We start from the raw sequence: 15,751 nt of genomic DNA, 5'->3' as shown, positions 1-15,751 counted from the left end.
TTTACAAAAGACACGACGTACACAACAGGATCAGTGAATCGAGTGAAGAAATCCGAGAAATCCGTAAAGTCTGGAGTCCAAAAATTACATCACTGTCCTGCTTTAAACAGCTTAGAAGTTGATAAAGTGATGTGTTCCATGAAACAGTCATAATGTCTAATAAACAGAGGTTTAAGGTTTTCATGCAGAATCCCACGATCCATTAAAATAAGAAATTACCAGTAACATTTATTAATTACTTTACAAAAGCATCTATATGTTCTAGAGTTAAGAATGTACAGTGATGATTTCTGTGATTTAGCCCCTGCATTAATGGTCACAGAGAATCAGAATTTATAATCTTTAGGGTAAAAATGTCCGTGCACTATAAATATGGTAAACAGCTGAAACCAGATTTACGTTATTTATTGAAATTCAAAGTATTTTTAAGAGTTTTTTTTTACTACAAAAAACAGATCTGCTGGTGTTTGAACTCTATCACTTTAGAGGAACTTTTTTTTAACAGCGGTTAAGTGAGAAGTTCCTTCTGGTTCCTGTAGTCATACTGGCTGCTTATTGCTCTACATTGCTCTTGTGTGTGTACATGATGTTCTGCTCATGACTGAACAATTAATAAAGGAATAAAAGCCAGAGTGAATATTAAACTAAAGGCAATGTTCTAATCAAGGGTCAAACACCGAGATGCTCTCACTTAATGATATGAATAAACACTAATCTGGAATTGATGAGATGTATTTTATATTCATATTAAACTTCTCACAGGTTCCCACAGAAATCTTTACAGTTCTGATGAGTTTGATGGAGATGTAATAATGTGATCAGGATTTAATGAAAGCGCTGTAGATGACACTATCGTCCTCTTTCTGTTGCTCTGTGTTGGCACACCTAAAATCCAAACCACAACACACACACACACACACACACACACACATTTTTTGTGTTGGACACTTTAGTTGTTTTTGGTGATAAGTGTGAGACAGACTTTAGCACTCACCCTTGTGTTACTTTCTTGTCTTTGATACACACTCTCGCGTAAGTCACTTCCTCCTCAGGCAATGTTTCATCATCTAGTTGAGGAACAGAGCTCGGCTGTGGCTTCGGCTGTTTATTGTGTGTGTTTGCTCCATCCTGGTAACATAAGAAGTATAATAATAATAATCACAATCACTTCTGAAGTGTTCCTGTGTTCACACTCACTCATGCTGTGTTAATGCTGAGTTTGTGATTTCTTTCTAAAGCTCATACCTGTGTGTTCTCTTCACCTCTCTCATGTTTCCTCCTGTTGGAAGCAGCAAAACACACAGTGCACAGTAATAGCTCTCTCTTTTTAATGAACTCTATGGTCGTGATTTAAATGTCCTGCACTTTTCCCAAATAGAACTTAGAATAAGGGTTTAAAGATCATTTGATTTGGGAATTGGTATTAAGTTAATGATTCACAATTAAATTTACCTGAGATAAATTACAGCGGCCATGATCACCAAAATCACAATAATCAAAATAATGATCCAGATTTTCCATTGATCAAACCCTTCACCTGTTAAAAAAAGTCAACAGAATTAAAAATGTCACTTGCTACATGAGCGTAAGAGCAGGTCATGTTAGTCTGATATTAAATCTTCAGGAATGTTGTGAGCAGATGGACTCACCCTCCACATGAAGGCTGATGGTTTCAGATACTGACGTCTCGCCGGTTCCCCAAGTGCAGGTGTAATTCCCAGAATCCCTCAGGGTTAGAGCAGGAAAGTGAAGAACAGGTCCTGATGTATATAAACGCTGGTTGTTCTTAGACCACACAAACTGTGAGGAAGTGTTTGTGCAGCTCACATCACACATCAGATTTAAGGAGTCTCCTTGTTTAAGGGTTCCGTTTCCACTGAGTCTGATTAGTGACACCTTTAAATCTTTTTCAGAGAGCAGGAAAGACGCCACGTCAGTGACTCAGGATTTCTCACACAGTTAAAAATCTAGTTATTTCATAAAAAACATCAGCTACATGAGATTTTTTCATCAAATTAAAACTAGAGCCAAATTTACTTTCACACTTCACTTAGAGAAAAATGTCCACAAAATAATTTACTTTATTCCTTTTGTTGAGGAACGAAAATGATGCAGATAATAAATCATTTGGATCTTTAATTAATTTTATACATTTTACCTGTAACTTGTAGAGTCGCTCCAGGTTCACCTGTCCATTTACCATCGGTCACATTAGTAATAAATCTGAATTTGTAAACTCCAGAATAACTGAACTGTACATTGTGGATTAATAAAGTACAGTCTGATTTGTCGTCTCCAGTGAACTTAAAGTCTGACTTGGTGTTTAATGAACTGTCGTAAACATACGGTGGGTTTTTACACAAATCTGTGTTTAAGTTCATCGAGCACCAAAGCTTTTGTTTCACCTGATGACCTTGTGGATAAGAATAACTACATTTAATGGAGACACTGAATCCTCTCACAGCACAGATCGGTTTATCAGGATATTTCACACCCCATTTACTGTCCTGAGTGAAAACACCTGTGTAGAAATAAATAGAGATTAAAAGAGAGCGATGAAGATTTATATGTTGTGTGTGTATCTGTACACAGTGTGTAGATATATAAACACACAGACATTTAAAAGTTATTTAATATCTGTACAGTACTTTTTATCACACTTTTTACATTTTATAGGTTATAAAAATGATCAGATGTTATAAGTTATAGAATGTTATAAAGAAACACGACGACTCATTTCTAATGATAGAGACACGACAGACCTGTGGTTTATGTACACAATATACACACACAAACTCACACTTCTAGATCTAGAACTAGTTTGGATTTTACTCACTAATTTATCTTTTAGAGTAAAAAACAAACATGTTTGTTGAGTTCATATTCAGTTCTCTTCACTTTTATGTAGAAACTGGAACAAGCATCGGCTCAGTACATCCCACACTAACACTATTAACTTCCAACATAGAACACATTGTACATAATGACATGACACCTAAATATACTGTAATAGCTTCAATAAAACAAGAGGTAGTTCGGGGGATGTCGTAATGTAATGAGTAAGAGTGCAAAACTTAACAAGGTTTAAAACTCTTTCTAATCCACAGCCCTGTAGTGACATAATCTTGTTCAATTATCCTGAATGATGTGTTTAAAAGAAGCAAATTTATCATTTATTCTGTATATCAGGATCGTAACAGTGCACTCAGAGCCCAGGACCTGAGCAATTTAAATGGTTTTAATTATTTTACTAATGTTGTGTTTTATTTCTTATTAATGATCATGATATTGTAACTTACTTACTGCTAAATCAGAAATCTTTCATCAGATCAAAATGAAATGTTCACTAGCATTAGACTGTGTGTGTGTGTATGTGTGTGTGTGTGTGTGTGTGTGTGTGTATGTGTGTGTGTGTGTGTCTGTGTGTGTGTGTGTGCTTGTGTGTGTGCGTATATGTGTGTGTGTGTCTGCATGTGTGTGTCTTTGTCTGTGTGTGTGTGTCTGTTTGCGTGTGTGTGCATATGTGTGTGTATGTGTGTGTATGTGTGTGTGTGTGTGTGTGTGTGTGTGTGTGTGTGCGTGTGTGTGTGTGTGCGTGTGTGTGCGTGTGTGTGCGTTTGTGTGTGTGTGTGTGTGTGTGTATGATGCAGTAAATGAACCTACACACTATAACATCCATCAGCATATAATAAAAGTCTGAAGAATAATTCTGTCTAAGAGTGAGATGATGTTTCATACCAGACAGCACGAGCAGAATCAGAACCAACTGCAGCATCTTCATCTCTTCTTCAGTGTGTGAGAAATAAAAGTACTTCCTGAAAAATATCTACAAACCCACAACATGGGTGTCAAACTGTTCAACACAGGAAGTTGAGGTCTTCTGAACACACACACATGTTCTTATACATCCGTTTTGACCCAGAAGTAAAGTCCATCCATCCATCCATTTTCTACCGCTTATCCGGGGCCGGGTCGCGGGGGCAGCAGTCTAAGCAGGGATGCCCAGACTTCCCTCTCCCCAGACACTTCCTCCATCTCTTCCGGGGGAATACCGAGGCGTTTCCAGGCCAGCTGAGAGACATAGTCCCTCCAGCGTGTTCTAGGTCTTCCCCGGGGCCTCCTCCCGGTTGGACATGCCCGAAACACCTCCCCAGGGAGGCGTCCAGGAGGCATCCGAAACAGATGCCCGAGCCAGCTCAGCTGACCCCTCTCAATGTGGAGGAGCAGCGGCTCTACTCGGAGCTCCTCCCGAGTGACTGAGCTCCTCACCCTATCTCTAAGGGTGCGCCCAGCCACTCTGCGGAGGAAACTCATTTCGGCCGCCTGTATCCGGGATCTTGTCCTTTCGGTCATGACCCAAAGCTCATGGCCATAGGTGAGGGTAGGAACGTAGATCGACTGGTAAATAGAGAGCTTCGCCTTGCGGCTCAGCTCTCTCTTCACCACAACAGATCGGTATATCGACCGCATCACTGCGGAAGATACACCGATCCGCCTGTCGATCTCCCGCTCCATCCTTCCCTCACTCGTGAACAGGACCCCAAGATACTTAAACTCCTCCACTTGAGGCAGGAACTCTCCACCAACCTGAAGAGGGCAAGCCACCCTTTTCCGGCTGAGAACCATGGCCTCGGACTTGGAGGTGCTGATTCTCATCCCCGCCGCTTCACACTCGGCTGCAAACCGTCCCAGTGCATGCTGAAGGTCCTGATTTGAAGAAGCCAACAGGACAACATCATCTGCAAAAAGCAGAGACGAAATCCTGTGGTCCCCAAACCTGACTCCCTCCGGCCCCCGACTGCACCTAGAAATCCTGTCCATATAAATAATGAACAGGACCGGTGACAAAGGGCAGCCCTGCCGGAGTCCAACATGCACCGGGAACAAGTCTGACTTACACCCGGCAATGCGAACCAAACTCCTGCTCCGGTCATATAGGGACCGGACAGCCCTTAACAGAGGGCCCCGGACCCCATACTCCCAGAGCACCCCCCACAGGCCATCACGAGGGACACAGTCAAATGCCTTCTCCAGATCCACAAAACACATGTGGACTGGTTGGGCAAACTCCCATGAACCCTCCAGCAACCTGGTGAGGGTATAGAGATGGTCCAGTGTTCCACGACCAGGACGAAACCCGCATTGTTCCTCCTGAATCCAAGGTTCGACTATCGGCCGAATTCTCCTCTCCAGTACCCTGGCATAGACTTTTCCGAGGAGGCTGAGGAGTGTGATCCCCCTATAGTTGGAACACACCCTCCGGTCCCCCTTCTTAAACAGAGGGACCACCACCCCAGTCTGCCAGTCCAGAGGCACTGTCCCCAACCGCCACGCGATGTTGCAGAGGCGTGTCAGCCAAGACAGCCCCACAACATCCAGAGACTTAAGATACTCAGTGCGGATCTCATCCACCCCCGGTGCCTTGCCACTGAGGAGCATCTCAACTACCTCAGTGACCTCAGCTTGGGGGATCGACGAGTCCACTACCGAGCTCTCCGCCTCTGCTTCCTCAATGGAAGACATGTTGGTGAGGTTGAGGAGATCCTCGAAGTACTCCTTCCACCGTCTGAGGATGTCACCAGTCGAAGTCAGCAGATTCCCACTCCCACTGTAAACAGTGTGAGCAGGGCACTGCTTCCCCCTCCTGAGACGCCGGACGGTTTGCCAGAATTTCTTCGAGGCCAACCAATAGTCCTTCTCCATGGCCTCACCGAACTCCTCCCAGACCCGAGTTTTTGCCTCTGCAACCACCCGGGCTGAAGCTCGCTTGGCCCTCCGGTAACTATCAGCTGCCTCCGGAGTCCCCCGAGCCAACCAGGCTCGATAGGACTCCTTCTTCAGCTTGACGGCATCCCTTACTTCCGGTGTCCACCACCGGGTTCGGGGATTGCCGCCACGACAGGCACCGGAGACCTTACGGCCACAGCTCCGTGCGGCTGCATCAACAATGGAGGTGGAGAACATGGTCCACTCGGACTCAATGTCTCCAACCTCCCTCGGGATCTGGTTCAAGCTCTGCCGGAGGTGAGAGTTGAAGATCTCTCTGACAGGAGACTCTGCCAAACGTTCCCAACGGACCCTCACAGTACGTTTGGGTCTGCCAAGTCTGTCCAACTTCCTCCCCTGCCATCGGACCCAACTCACCACCAGGTGGTGATCAGTTGACAGCTCCGCCCCTCTCTTTACCCGAGTGTCCAAGACATACGGCCGGAGGTCAGACGAAACAACCACAAAGTCGATCATCGACTTCCGACCTAGGGTGTCCTGGTGCCATGTGTACTGATGGACACCCTTATGCTTGAACATGGTGTTTGTTATGGACAAACTGTGACTAGCACAGAAGTCCAATAACAGAACACCACTCGGGTTCAGTTCGGGGGGGCCGTTCCTCCCAATCACGCCCCTCCAGGTGTCACTGTCGCTGCCCACGTGAGCGTTGAAGTCCCCCAGTAGAACGACGGAGTCCCCAGTCGGGGCACTTTCTAGCACCCCTCCCAGAGACGCCAAGAAGGTCGGGTACTCTACACTGCCATTTGGCCCATAAGCACAAATAACAGTGAGAGACCTCTCCCCGACCCGAAGGCGCAGGGAAACGACCCTCTCGTTCACCGGGGTGAACTCCAACACATGGCTGCTGAGCTGGGGGGCTATGAGCAAGCCCACACCAGCCCGCCGCCTCTCACCGCGGGCAACTCCAGAGTAGTAGAGAGTCCAGCCTCTCTCGAGGAGTTGGATTCCAGAGCCCAAGCTGTGCGTGGAGGCGAGCCCAACTATCTCTAGTCGGTATCTCTCAACCTCCCGCACCAGCTCAGGCTCCTTCCCCCCCAGCGAGGTGACATTCCATGTCCCTAGAGTCAGATTCTGTGTCCGGAGATTGGGTCGCCGAGGCTCCCGCCTTCGACTGCCACCCAATCCACATTGCACCAGCCCCTTACGGTTTCTCCTGCAGGTGGTGGGCCCACAGGAGATCGGCCACACGTCGCTCCTTCGGGCTGAGCCCGGCCGGGCCCCGTGGGGTAAGACCCGGCCACCAGGCGCTCGCATGCGAGCCCCAACCCCGGGCCTGGCTCCAGGGTGGGGCCCCGGTTGCGCCATACCGGGCCATTCACGGACCTTGTTATAATTTTCTTCATAAAGGGTTTTTGAACCGCTCTTTGTCTGGCCTGTCACCTAGGACCTGTTTGCCTTGGGAGACCCTACCAGGGGCAGAAAGCCCCAGACAACATAGCTCTTAGGATCATTCAGGCACGCAAACCCCTCCACCACAATAAGGTGGCGGTTCAAGGAGGGGCAGAAGTAAAGTGTACACACAAATTATCTGGAGATTTGACCATCAGATATGATTTTGATTACGATCTCCCTTTCCAAAGGCACATTAATATGGAGACGTTCCACATCTCTGCAGTAGATATGATGATGTATAAAGTCGAGCGAGGTCGATATCATGTGACAGACATTTAAAGACCTCAAGCACCAACAGTGATCATCCACCTAAATGAAACTGTGTGTGAACAGAAAACTGAAATAGATTTGTTACTTCTGTATTTGTCCATTAAACAGCAGGATTTATTTTCTGCTGTGGGTTTTCGAATCCTGTATTAACTTTACTTTTATTTAATTTTTATTTTTTATTTTATTTTATTTTACTTTTATTTAATTTTACTTTTATTTACTTTTGTACTTCCTTGTGTTGTACCACTTTAATAGAATTTTATGTCTTTCTTGTGTATAAGACAATGAGTCAATGGATGAACCGTAACATTAATCAAACATCTGAAGAATAATTCTTTATCTTCATCTTTATCTTCATCTCAGTAAGAACTCAGCTTTGTGTTGCTGAAATATAGTTTATTTTCTAAAGATTATTTCCTTTTACCCAGTGTCACTATGATCACAAACACGAGGACGATGGTGAGAAGTGTGTGGTTTTTATTATGCACACTCACACACACACACACACACACACACACACACACACACACACACACACACACACACACACACACACACACACACACACCAACCCAGTCTCACAACCAGTCTCACAGCAGTTCGTGTCATTCAGCATCTTTCGTGTCTGCACCACGTTTTTCTTTCTGCCACTCGGAAACTGTTTTTGCTCATAAACTTTAATCACTACGTTACTCAACATTTAACCAGGAGATTTTATCCTTGTTTTTATTGCTTTATATTCTGTAGGCTAATAAACATTGTGTTATGGTTTCTTTTCTGAGAAAAGCCGTTTTTCCATCTATTTGGTGTGTTAAATCAGACAGTAAACTAAATACTACATTACCCATGAGCCTTATCTACTTTTACTGTGTTGACGACGTCAGCTAAAACTACCTGATGACGCACCGAATTCTCCTTCATTGCGCTCAAACCACTTCCCAGGTAATGTTACTTGAATGTAATGATCACATTTGAACACTTAGAATTTGCAGCTTTCAGAAATCACCCAATCACAAATGCGGACGCCCGCGTTAACCGTGAGCCTCAGCAACCGTTGCTATGGAGACGGAGCCAGTCCGCTTTGTGATTGGGTGATTTCTGCAGGCTTTCAGGGTTTGGCGAATTCTACGTGTTCAAATTTAATCATTACGTTCAAGTAACATTACCTGGGAAGTGGTTTGAGCGCAATGAAGGAGAATTCACGGCCTGCAGAAATCAGGAGAATGGTAATGTAGTATTCAGTATGTACTCATGTGTAATGTAGTATTCAGTATGTACTCATGTGTACTGTAGTATTCAGTATGTACTCATGTGTACTGTAGTATTCAGTATGTACTCGTGTACTGTAGTATTCAGTTTACTGTCTGATTTAACACACCAAATAGATCAGAGATGTCAAACTCAAATTCACATTGGGCCAAAATTTAGATAAAGTCACGGGCCAAAGTGAATATTTATTGATAAATTAACTGCACCTGATATAATGTTCAACCTTTTTATATGGAAACAAACTTTAGTTTAGCTTGAAATAGATGAAAAACGGCTTTTCCCAGAAAAGAAACCATAACACAATGTTTATTACCCTAAAGAATATAAAGCAATAAAACAAGGATAATGTAATGTGTCTGTCTGTGTTTTCCCCTTGTTTCTGTCTGCCGTCTCTCCCTGATGTTAATTGTTGACCCCGCCCACCTATCTGTTACCATGGACACTAATTACATTCAACCTCTTCCCCAGGTGTTTTGTCTTAGTCCTTGTCTGTCTCTGTTTTGTGATTGGTTCTCGTTCACCATATATACTCTGTCTGTTCACTTCAATGTTGTTGGTCGTTGTTGGTGTGTGCATGTCCGTGTTCCCGTTTCCTGTTTGTTCCGCGTTGCCTGCCTGCCTGTTTGTTTGTGTTTTGTTTATTAAAAACCTTAAACTGCGTTTGGATCCTCACCCGCTTTTGTTTCACCGTGTCACATCGTGACAGAACGACCAACCTCCAATGGATCCAGCAGAACTCCTGTTTTGCCTACGTCAGGAGGACGCCCCAGTTGAGGAGTATACGGAGGTATTCGTGGACCTATGCAATGAGGTCAACTTTGGGGAGAAGGCCCTAAAAGACATTTTTAAGCATGGACTAAGGGATATACTGCGGTATCTGATGCCGTCTACCCGGGAGATCAAAACATTCTCAGAGTTCGTCAACCTGGCATTGCTCCTGGACGGGTCCACGCTAACCTTGAGCACTGTAGAGTCGGAAGCCGGCCGTAAGTATTTTTTGGGGGGGGGCAGCAAGCATCGGGATCCGTGGGCCACAGAGTGTAATCAGCCACGGACGCCCGAATGCTCCACAGTGCCTCCGCCCAGACCAGTCCCGTGCACATCCGTGATTGAGCCAGTTCCCATGGCTACCGTACCGGCGAGCTCGGCTGAAGTCCGTGCTAACCGGCTGGTCTCCAAACTGGCGAATACGCCGATGAGGTCGGCTCGGGCGGCCGGCATCCCTAAGCCGCCAGCTGGACCAGCCGGGTTGCCGGAACCAGCCGGGTCGCCGGAACCGACCGGGTCGATGGAACCGACAGGGTCGACGGAACCTGCCGAACCGACCGGGTCGACGGAACCGACAGGGTCGACGGAACCTGCCGAACCGACCGGGTCGACGGAACCGACCGGGTCGACGGAACCTGCCGAACCGACCGGGTCGACGGAACCGACCGGGTCGACGGAACCTGACGAACCGACCGGGTCGACGGAACCGACCGGGTCGACGGAACCTGACGAACCGACCGGGTCGACGGAACCGACCGGGTCGACGGAACCTGCCGGGTCGACGGAACCTGCCGAACCGACCGGGTCGACGGAACCTGCCGAACCGACCGGGTCGACGGAACCTGACGAACCGACCGGGTCGACGGAACCGACCGGGTCGACGGAACCTGCCGAACCGACTGGGTCGACGGAACCGACTGGGTCGACGGAACCTGCCGAACCGACCGGGTCGACGGAACCTGCCGAACCGACCGGGTCGACGGAACCTGCCGAACCGACCGGGTCGACGGAACCTGCCGGGTCGACGGAACCTGCCGAACCGACCGGGTCGACGGAACCTGCCGAACCGACCGGGTCGACGGAACCTGCCGAACCGACCGGGTCGACGGAACCTGCCGAACCGACCGGGTCGAAGGAACCGACCGGGTCGACGGAACCTGCCGAACCGACCGGGTCGACGGAACCGACCGGGTCGACGGAACCTGCCGAACCGACCGGGTCGATGGAACCGACCGGGTCGAAGGAACCGGCCGAGCTGACGGAACCAGCCGACTCAGCCGGGTCGACCGAAATGACTGAGTCAGAGAACGTGGTCGACATCATGACACCCAAACTACCTGAACTCTCTGCCTGGCCTGAACCTATGCATGTTTCTGTTTTCCTGTGTTTTGCTTCGCTGGACTTGCCAGCCCTTCTACCTCCTGTCCCTGTTCATAGGCCCAAAGCACCACCCTGGCTGCCAACTCCGTTCTGGTCTCTGGCTCCGCCTCCAGCACCACCCTGGTCTCTGGTCCTGCTCTGGCCTCCAGCTCCGCCTCCAGCACCACCCTGGTCTCCGGTCCTGCTCTGGTCTCTGGCTCCGCCTCCAGCACCACCCTGGTCCCCGGTCCTGCTCTGGTCTCTGGCTCCGCCTCCGGCACCACCCTGGTCTCCGGTCCTGCTCTGGTCTCTGGCTCTGCCTCCGGCACCACCCTGGCCTCCTGTTCTCCCGGCGCCGCCCTGGCCTCCTGTTCTCCCGGCGCCGCCCTGGCCTCCTGTTCTCCCGGCGCCGCCCTGGCCTCCTGTTCTCCCGGCGCCGCCCTGGCCTCCTGCTCTGCTGGCGCCGCCCTGGCCTCCTGCTCAGCGGGCGCCACCACTACACGAACCCGACCCGCCCTCCCACCCTGGCTACACCTTCGCTCCACCCTCCTGGACTGGTTTTTGTGGACTTGGGAGCGTCTGGAAGCCGCTCGTGGGGGGGGGGGGGCTCTGTAATGTGTCTGTCTGTGTTTTCCCCTTGTTTCTGTCTGCCGTCTCTCCCTGATGTTAATTGTTGACCCCGCCCACCTATCTGTTACCATGGACACTAATTACATTCAATCTCTTCCCCAGGTGTTTTGTCTTAGTCCTTGTCTGTCTCTGTTTTGTGATTGGTTCTCGTTCACCATATATACTCTGTCTGTTCACTTCAATGTTGTTGGTCGTTGTTGGTGTGTGCATGTCCGTGTTCCCGTTTCCTGTTTGTTCCGCGTTGCCTGCCTGTTTGTTTGTGTTTTGTTTATTAAAAACCTTAAACTGCGTTTGGATCCTCACCCGCTTTTGTTTCACCGTGTCACATCATGACAGATAAAATCTCCTCAATAGATTAAATTGTTTTTTATTATGCACACCCACACACACAAACACACACAAACACACACACACACGCACTCACACATTCACACACACATACACACACGCGCACACACACACACATTTGTGAAATGTGAGTAATATATTTCACTTCCTTTATTGTGTCAAATTTTTTCTTCTCTTCACAAAATAGTTCTAAATAAGGAATATGGTACAGAATAAAGTAAACAATAAAACACAACATGTTGTGCTGCTTTTACAGTAAAACTGTTTGTACATTTAAATATTGAAGTCAATACAAGTTTATTTTTTCCTGCACTAATAATTTTACACATGTTGTGAGCAGATGGACTCACCCTCCACGTGAAGGCTGATGGTTTCAGATCCTGGCGTCTCACCGCTTCCCCAAGTGCAGGTGTAATTCCCAGAATCCCTCAGGGTTAGAGCAGGAAAGTGAAGAACTGGTCCTGATGTATTTACACTCTGGTTGTTCTTAGACCACACAAACTGTGAGGAAGTGTGTGTGCAGTTCACATCACATGTCAGATTTAAGGAGTCTCCTTGTTTAAGGGTTCCGTTTCCACTGAGTCTGATTAGTGACACCTCTAAATCTTTTTCAGAGAGCAGGAAAGACGCCACGTCAGTGACACAGGATTTCTCACACAGATAAAAATCTAGTTATTTAATAATAAACATTTATTCATTTAGAGAAAAATGTCCACAAATTCGTTTACTTTATTCCTTTTGTTGAGGAAAGAAAATGATGCAGATAATAAATCATTTGGATCTTAATTTAATAATTAATATTTACCTGTAACTTGTAGAGTCGCTCCAGGTTCACCTGTCCATTTACCATCGGTCACATTAGTAATAAATCTGAATTTGTAAACTCCAGAATAATTGAACTGTACATTGTGGCTTAATAAAGTACAGTCTGATTTGTCGTCTTCAGTGAACTTAAAGTCTGACTTGGTGTTTGATGAGCTGTCGTAAACATACGGTGGGTCTTCACACTTATCTGTGTTTGAGTTCATCGAGCACCAAAGCTTTTGTATCACCTGATGACCTTGTGGATAATAATAACTACATTTAATGGAGACACTGAATCCTCTCACAGCACAGATCGGTTTATCAGGATATTTCACACCCCATTTACTGTCCTGAGTGAAAACACCTGAAAAACATGTGATGAAAAATCATTTTATTTATATTTTATACATTTATATAACTGATTAATATCAAAGCTCTTGTCAGTGAACGATGCCTTCAGTGTGAAAACTAACAGACACCATTAGAGCTTATCTGATATTTGTCTTTACTGCACTGTACACAATACACATTTATACCTCTATATATTCATACATTTTATACAGGGACATTAACAAACAAACAAATAAACAAACAATTGTAATATTTTCACCCTCTTTCAGTGATTCTCTCTTTGATTTTTATTTTGTATTTCTTTTTGGATTTGTTTGCTTGACTTTTCTGCCACTAAGGTTCTGACCTTTTGCCTGTTTTTTTGTCTCCGTTTTTTGATTACTGTTTGGATTTGTTCTCTGTGGAAGTTTCAATAAATTTGCATATATAACTGAGACCCTCTGTCTCTGAGAATTCTTTACACAATACCATAACTGGACATTTCACAGCCCCAATCCCTCAGTGTCAACAAGGGGAAATTCTGCTGGCTGATCTTTACAACAATATATAAATCTAGGAGTATTTCTGTATATATGTATACATTTAATAATCATGTTAATACTTTATAATACTGTTAATGTATCAACACATAGTGAATGCATGCAGCAAGATCATCAGTGTTTCTCTGCCCTCCACAAGACACTTTATACTCTCTGTATATATCTGGCACTAAGTGAACCTCACTTAAAATCATCATTAGAAGCGTTTTATCAGACAGTAATGAAATGTTCACTAGCATTAGACAGAATAATGTGTATAGAATAATGTATGTGTGTGTGTGTGTGTGTGTGTGTGTGTGTGTGTGTGTGTGTGTGTGTGTGTGTGTGTGATGCAGTAAGTGAACCTACACACTATAACATCCATCAGCATATATTAAAAGTCTGAAGAATAATTCTGTCTAAGAGTGAGATGATGTTTCATACCAGACAGCACGAGCAGAATCAGAACCAACTGCAGCATCTTCATCTCTTCAGTGTGTGAGAAACAAAAGTATTTCCTGGAATAAAACAATTCACCCAAAACTCACACCATGGGTGTCAAACTGTAATAAATTTAATAAATAGGTTACAGTTAGTCCAAAATGCAGCTGCCAGAGTTCTCACTAGGACAAGAAAGTATGACCATATAACCCCAATTTTATCATCTCTACACTGGCTACCTGTTAAGTTTAGAATTGACTACAAACTGCTGCTACTTACATACAAGGCTCTTAATGGTTTAGCTCCCATGTATCTAACTAGTCTTCTAACACGTTACAATCCTTCACGCTCTCTGAGATCACAAAACTCAGGACTTCTGGTAGTTCCCAGAATATCTAAGTCTACTAAAGGTGGTAGAGCATTTTCTTATTTAGCTCCCAAACTTTGGAATAGTCTTCCTGATAGTGTTCGGGGCGCAGACACACTCTCCCAGTTTAAACGTAGATTAAAAACTCATCTCTTTAGTCAGGTGTACACATAATACATCCCATAATATCATGCACCAGTACATCAGACCAGCACATTTTTATGAACAGCAGATGTGTTAATCCCTTTCCACTGCTTCTCTCTTTGTACCTATCCCGAGGCATCCAGACACTGTACCAGCTCCCAACGTCCTCTGTGGGACGAAGCCTTACATACTGTCCTTATACGCAATTCTAAACACCTCTAACGTCCACTGAGCCGACTCTAAGAATCCTGAGACATCTCCAGTTAGACTCTGTGGTACTGAGGAGATCAAAAGTCCTTGAACCTTACACCAATACAACATTTAACTGACTGTATATTACAATCACACCCCCAGTGTCACCCATATGAGGATGGGTTCCCCCTTGAGTCCGGTTCCTCTCAAGGTTTCTTCCTTTACCAATTTAAGGGAGTTTTTCCTTGCCACTGCTGCCTGAGTCACCTCAGACTTGCTCATAGGGGAATAAATACATACACACTGTGAACTATATACAACTAATAATAATCTAGAATTTTTATTCTGTTAATTCTTATTTCTTTTATTATTCGTTATTTCCTTTATCATTAATTATGTTTACCTTCTGCTCTGTGTTTATGTTCTGTAAAGCTGCTTGGTGACAATGTCTATTGTAAAAAGCGCTATACAAATAAACTTGAATTGAATTGAATTGAATACAGTGTTAGAGTTCCTGCAGACACATGTATTTGAGGGTCTATCACCCTGTACATTGAGGTATATGTGGCAGCCATTGGTGTAAGTCACATGCCTGTTCTCTGTTCTCTCACTTTCTGCATGGTGCCAGGCAGCTGAAGACCACATCTCCTCTTCTAGGACCTTTCAGCCCCGTGTGATCCAGTGAAATGAAGGTTCTGACCCTGGGAAAGGGTTCGATTAGCCAGTCATTTGGTCTTTCTGCAAATCTACTGCATTCTGCCCCACAAGTTGGTGGAGCAGGAGATTCTGCACCTGTTGTGCCGGGATCTGGTTCTCAGAATTAATGTCCATCACTCCAGAATGTGGGGTAAATCCTCTCTCTTTTTGTCTGCTTTTGCGGTCGCAACAAAAGTAATCCGGTCTCCAAGTAATCCGGTCTAAAAGCAGTGTAGTGGTAGGTTTCCCCTAGACCTATGCGGCACCCTGTGTGGCTTCACCTCAGCGACTAGGGCTCGTTTCACCTTGACTAGCACTCTTGCTGGGGACATTTCACTCCTGGATATTTGTTCTCCAGCAGGTTGGTCCTCTCCACACACCCTTATCAGGTTATATAACCTGGACCTGTAGC

At 45.7% G+C, this 15,751-nt stretch overlaps 2 protein-coding genes across 2 annotated transcripts; both read right to left on the bottom strand.

The window, feature by feature from the left end:
• LOC113658002 lies at window positions 1-3,873 on the bottom strand. Its single transcript, XM_027170168.2, has 7 exons — window positions 3,739-3,873; window positions 2,159-2,521; window positions 1,650-1,904; window positions 1,453-1,537; window positions 1,246-1,279; window positions 995-1,128; window positions 1-885 (listed from the first exon to the last, which is right to left on the bottom strand). Exons 1-7 carry the CDS (start codon window positions 3,779-3,781, stop codon window positions 819-821), a joined length of 981 nt encoding a protein of 326 aa, XP_027025969.2. The 5' UTR covers window positions 3,782-3,873; the 3' UTR covers window positions 1-818.
• Window positions 3,874-12,132: 8,259 nt separating this feature from the next.
• LOC113658008 lies at window positions 12,133-13,988 on the bottom strand. Its single transcript, XM_047808615.1, has 3 exons — window positions 13,944-13,988; window positions 12,632-12,994; window positions 12,133-12,431 (listed from the first exon to the last, which is right to left on the bottom strand). Exons 1-3 carry the CDS (start codon window positions 13,984-13,986, stop codon window positions 12,148-12,150), a joined length of 690 nt encoding a protein of 229 aa, XP_047664571.1. The 5' UTR covers window positions 13,987-13,988; the 3' UTR covers window positions 12,133-12,147.
• Between the last annotated feature and the right edge of the window lie 1,763 nt (window positions 13,989-15,751).

Source organism: Tachysurus fulvidraco, chromosome 25 (assembly GCF_022655615.1).
Source record: "Tachysurus fulvidraco isolate hzauxx_2018 chromosome 25, HZAU_PFXX_2.0, whole genome shotgun sequence".
NCBI lineage: Eukaryota > Metazoa > Chordata > Actinopteri > Siluriformes > Bagridae > Tachysurus > Tachysurus fulvidraco.
This window is presented reverse-complemented; position numbering and strand designations above follow the sequence as displayed.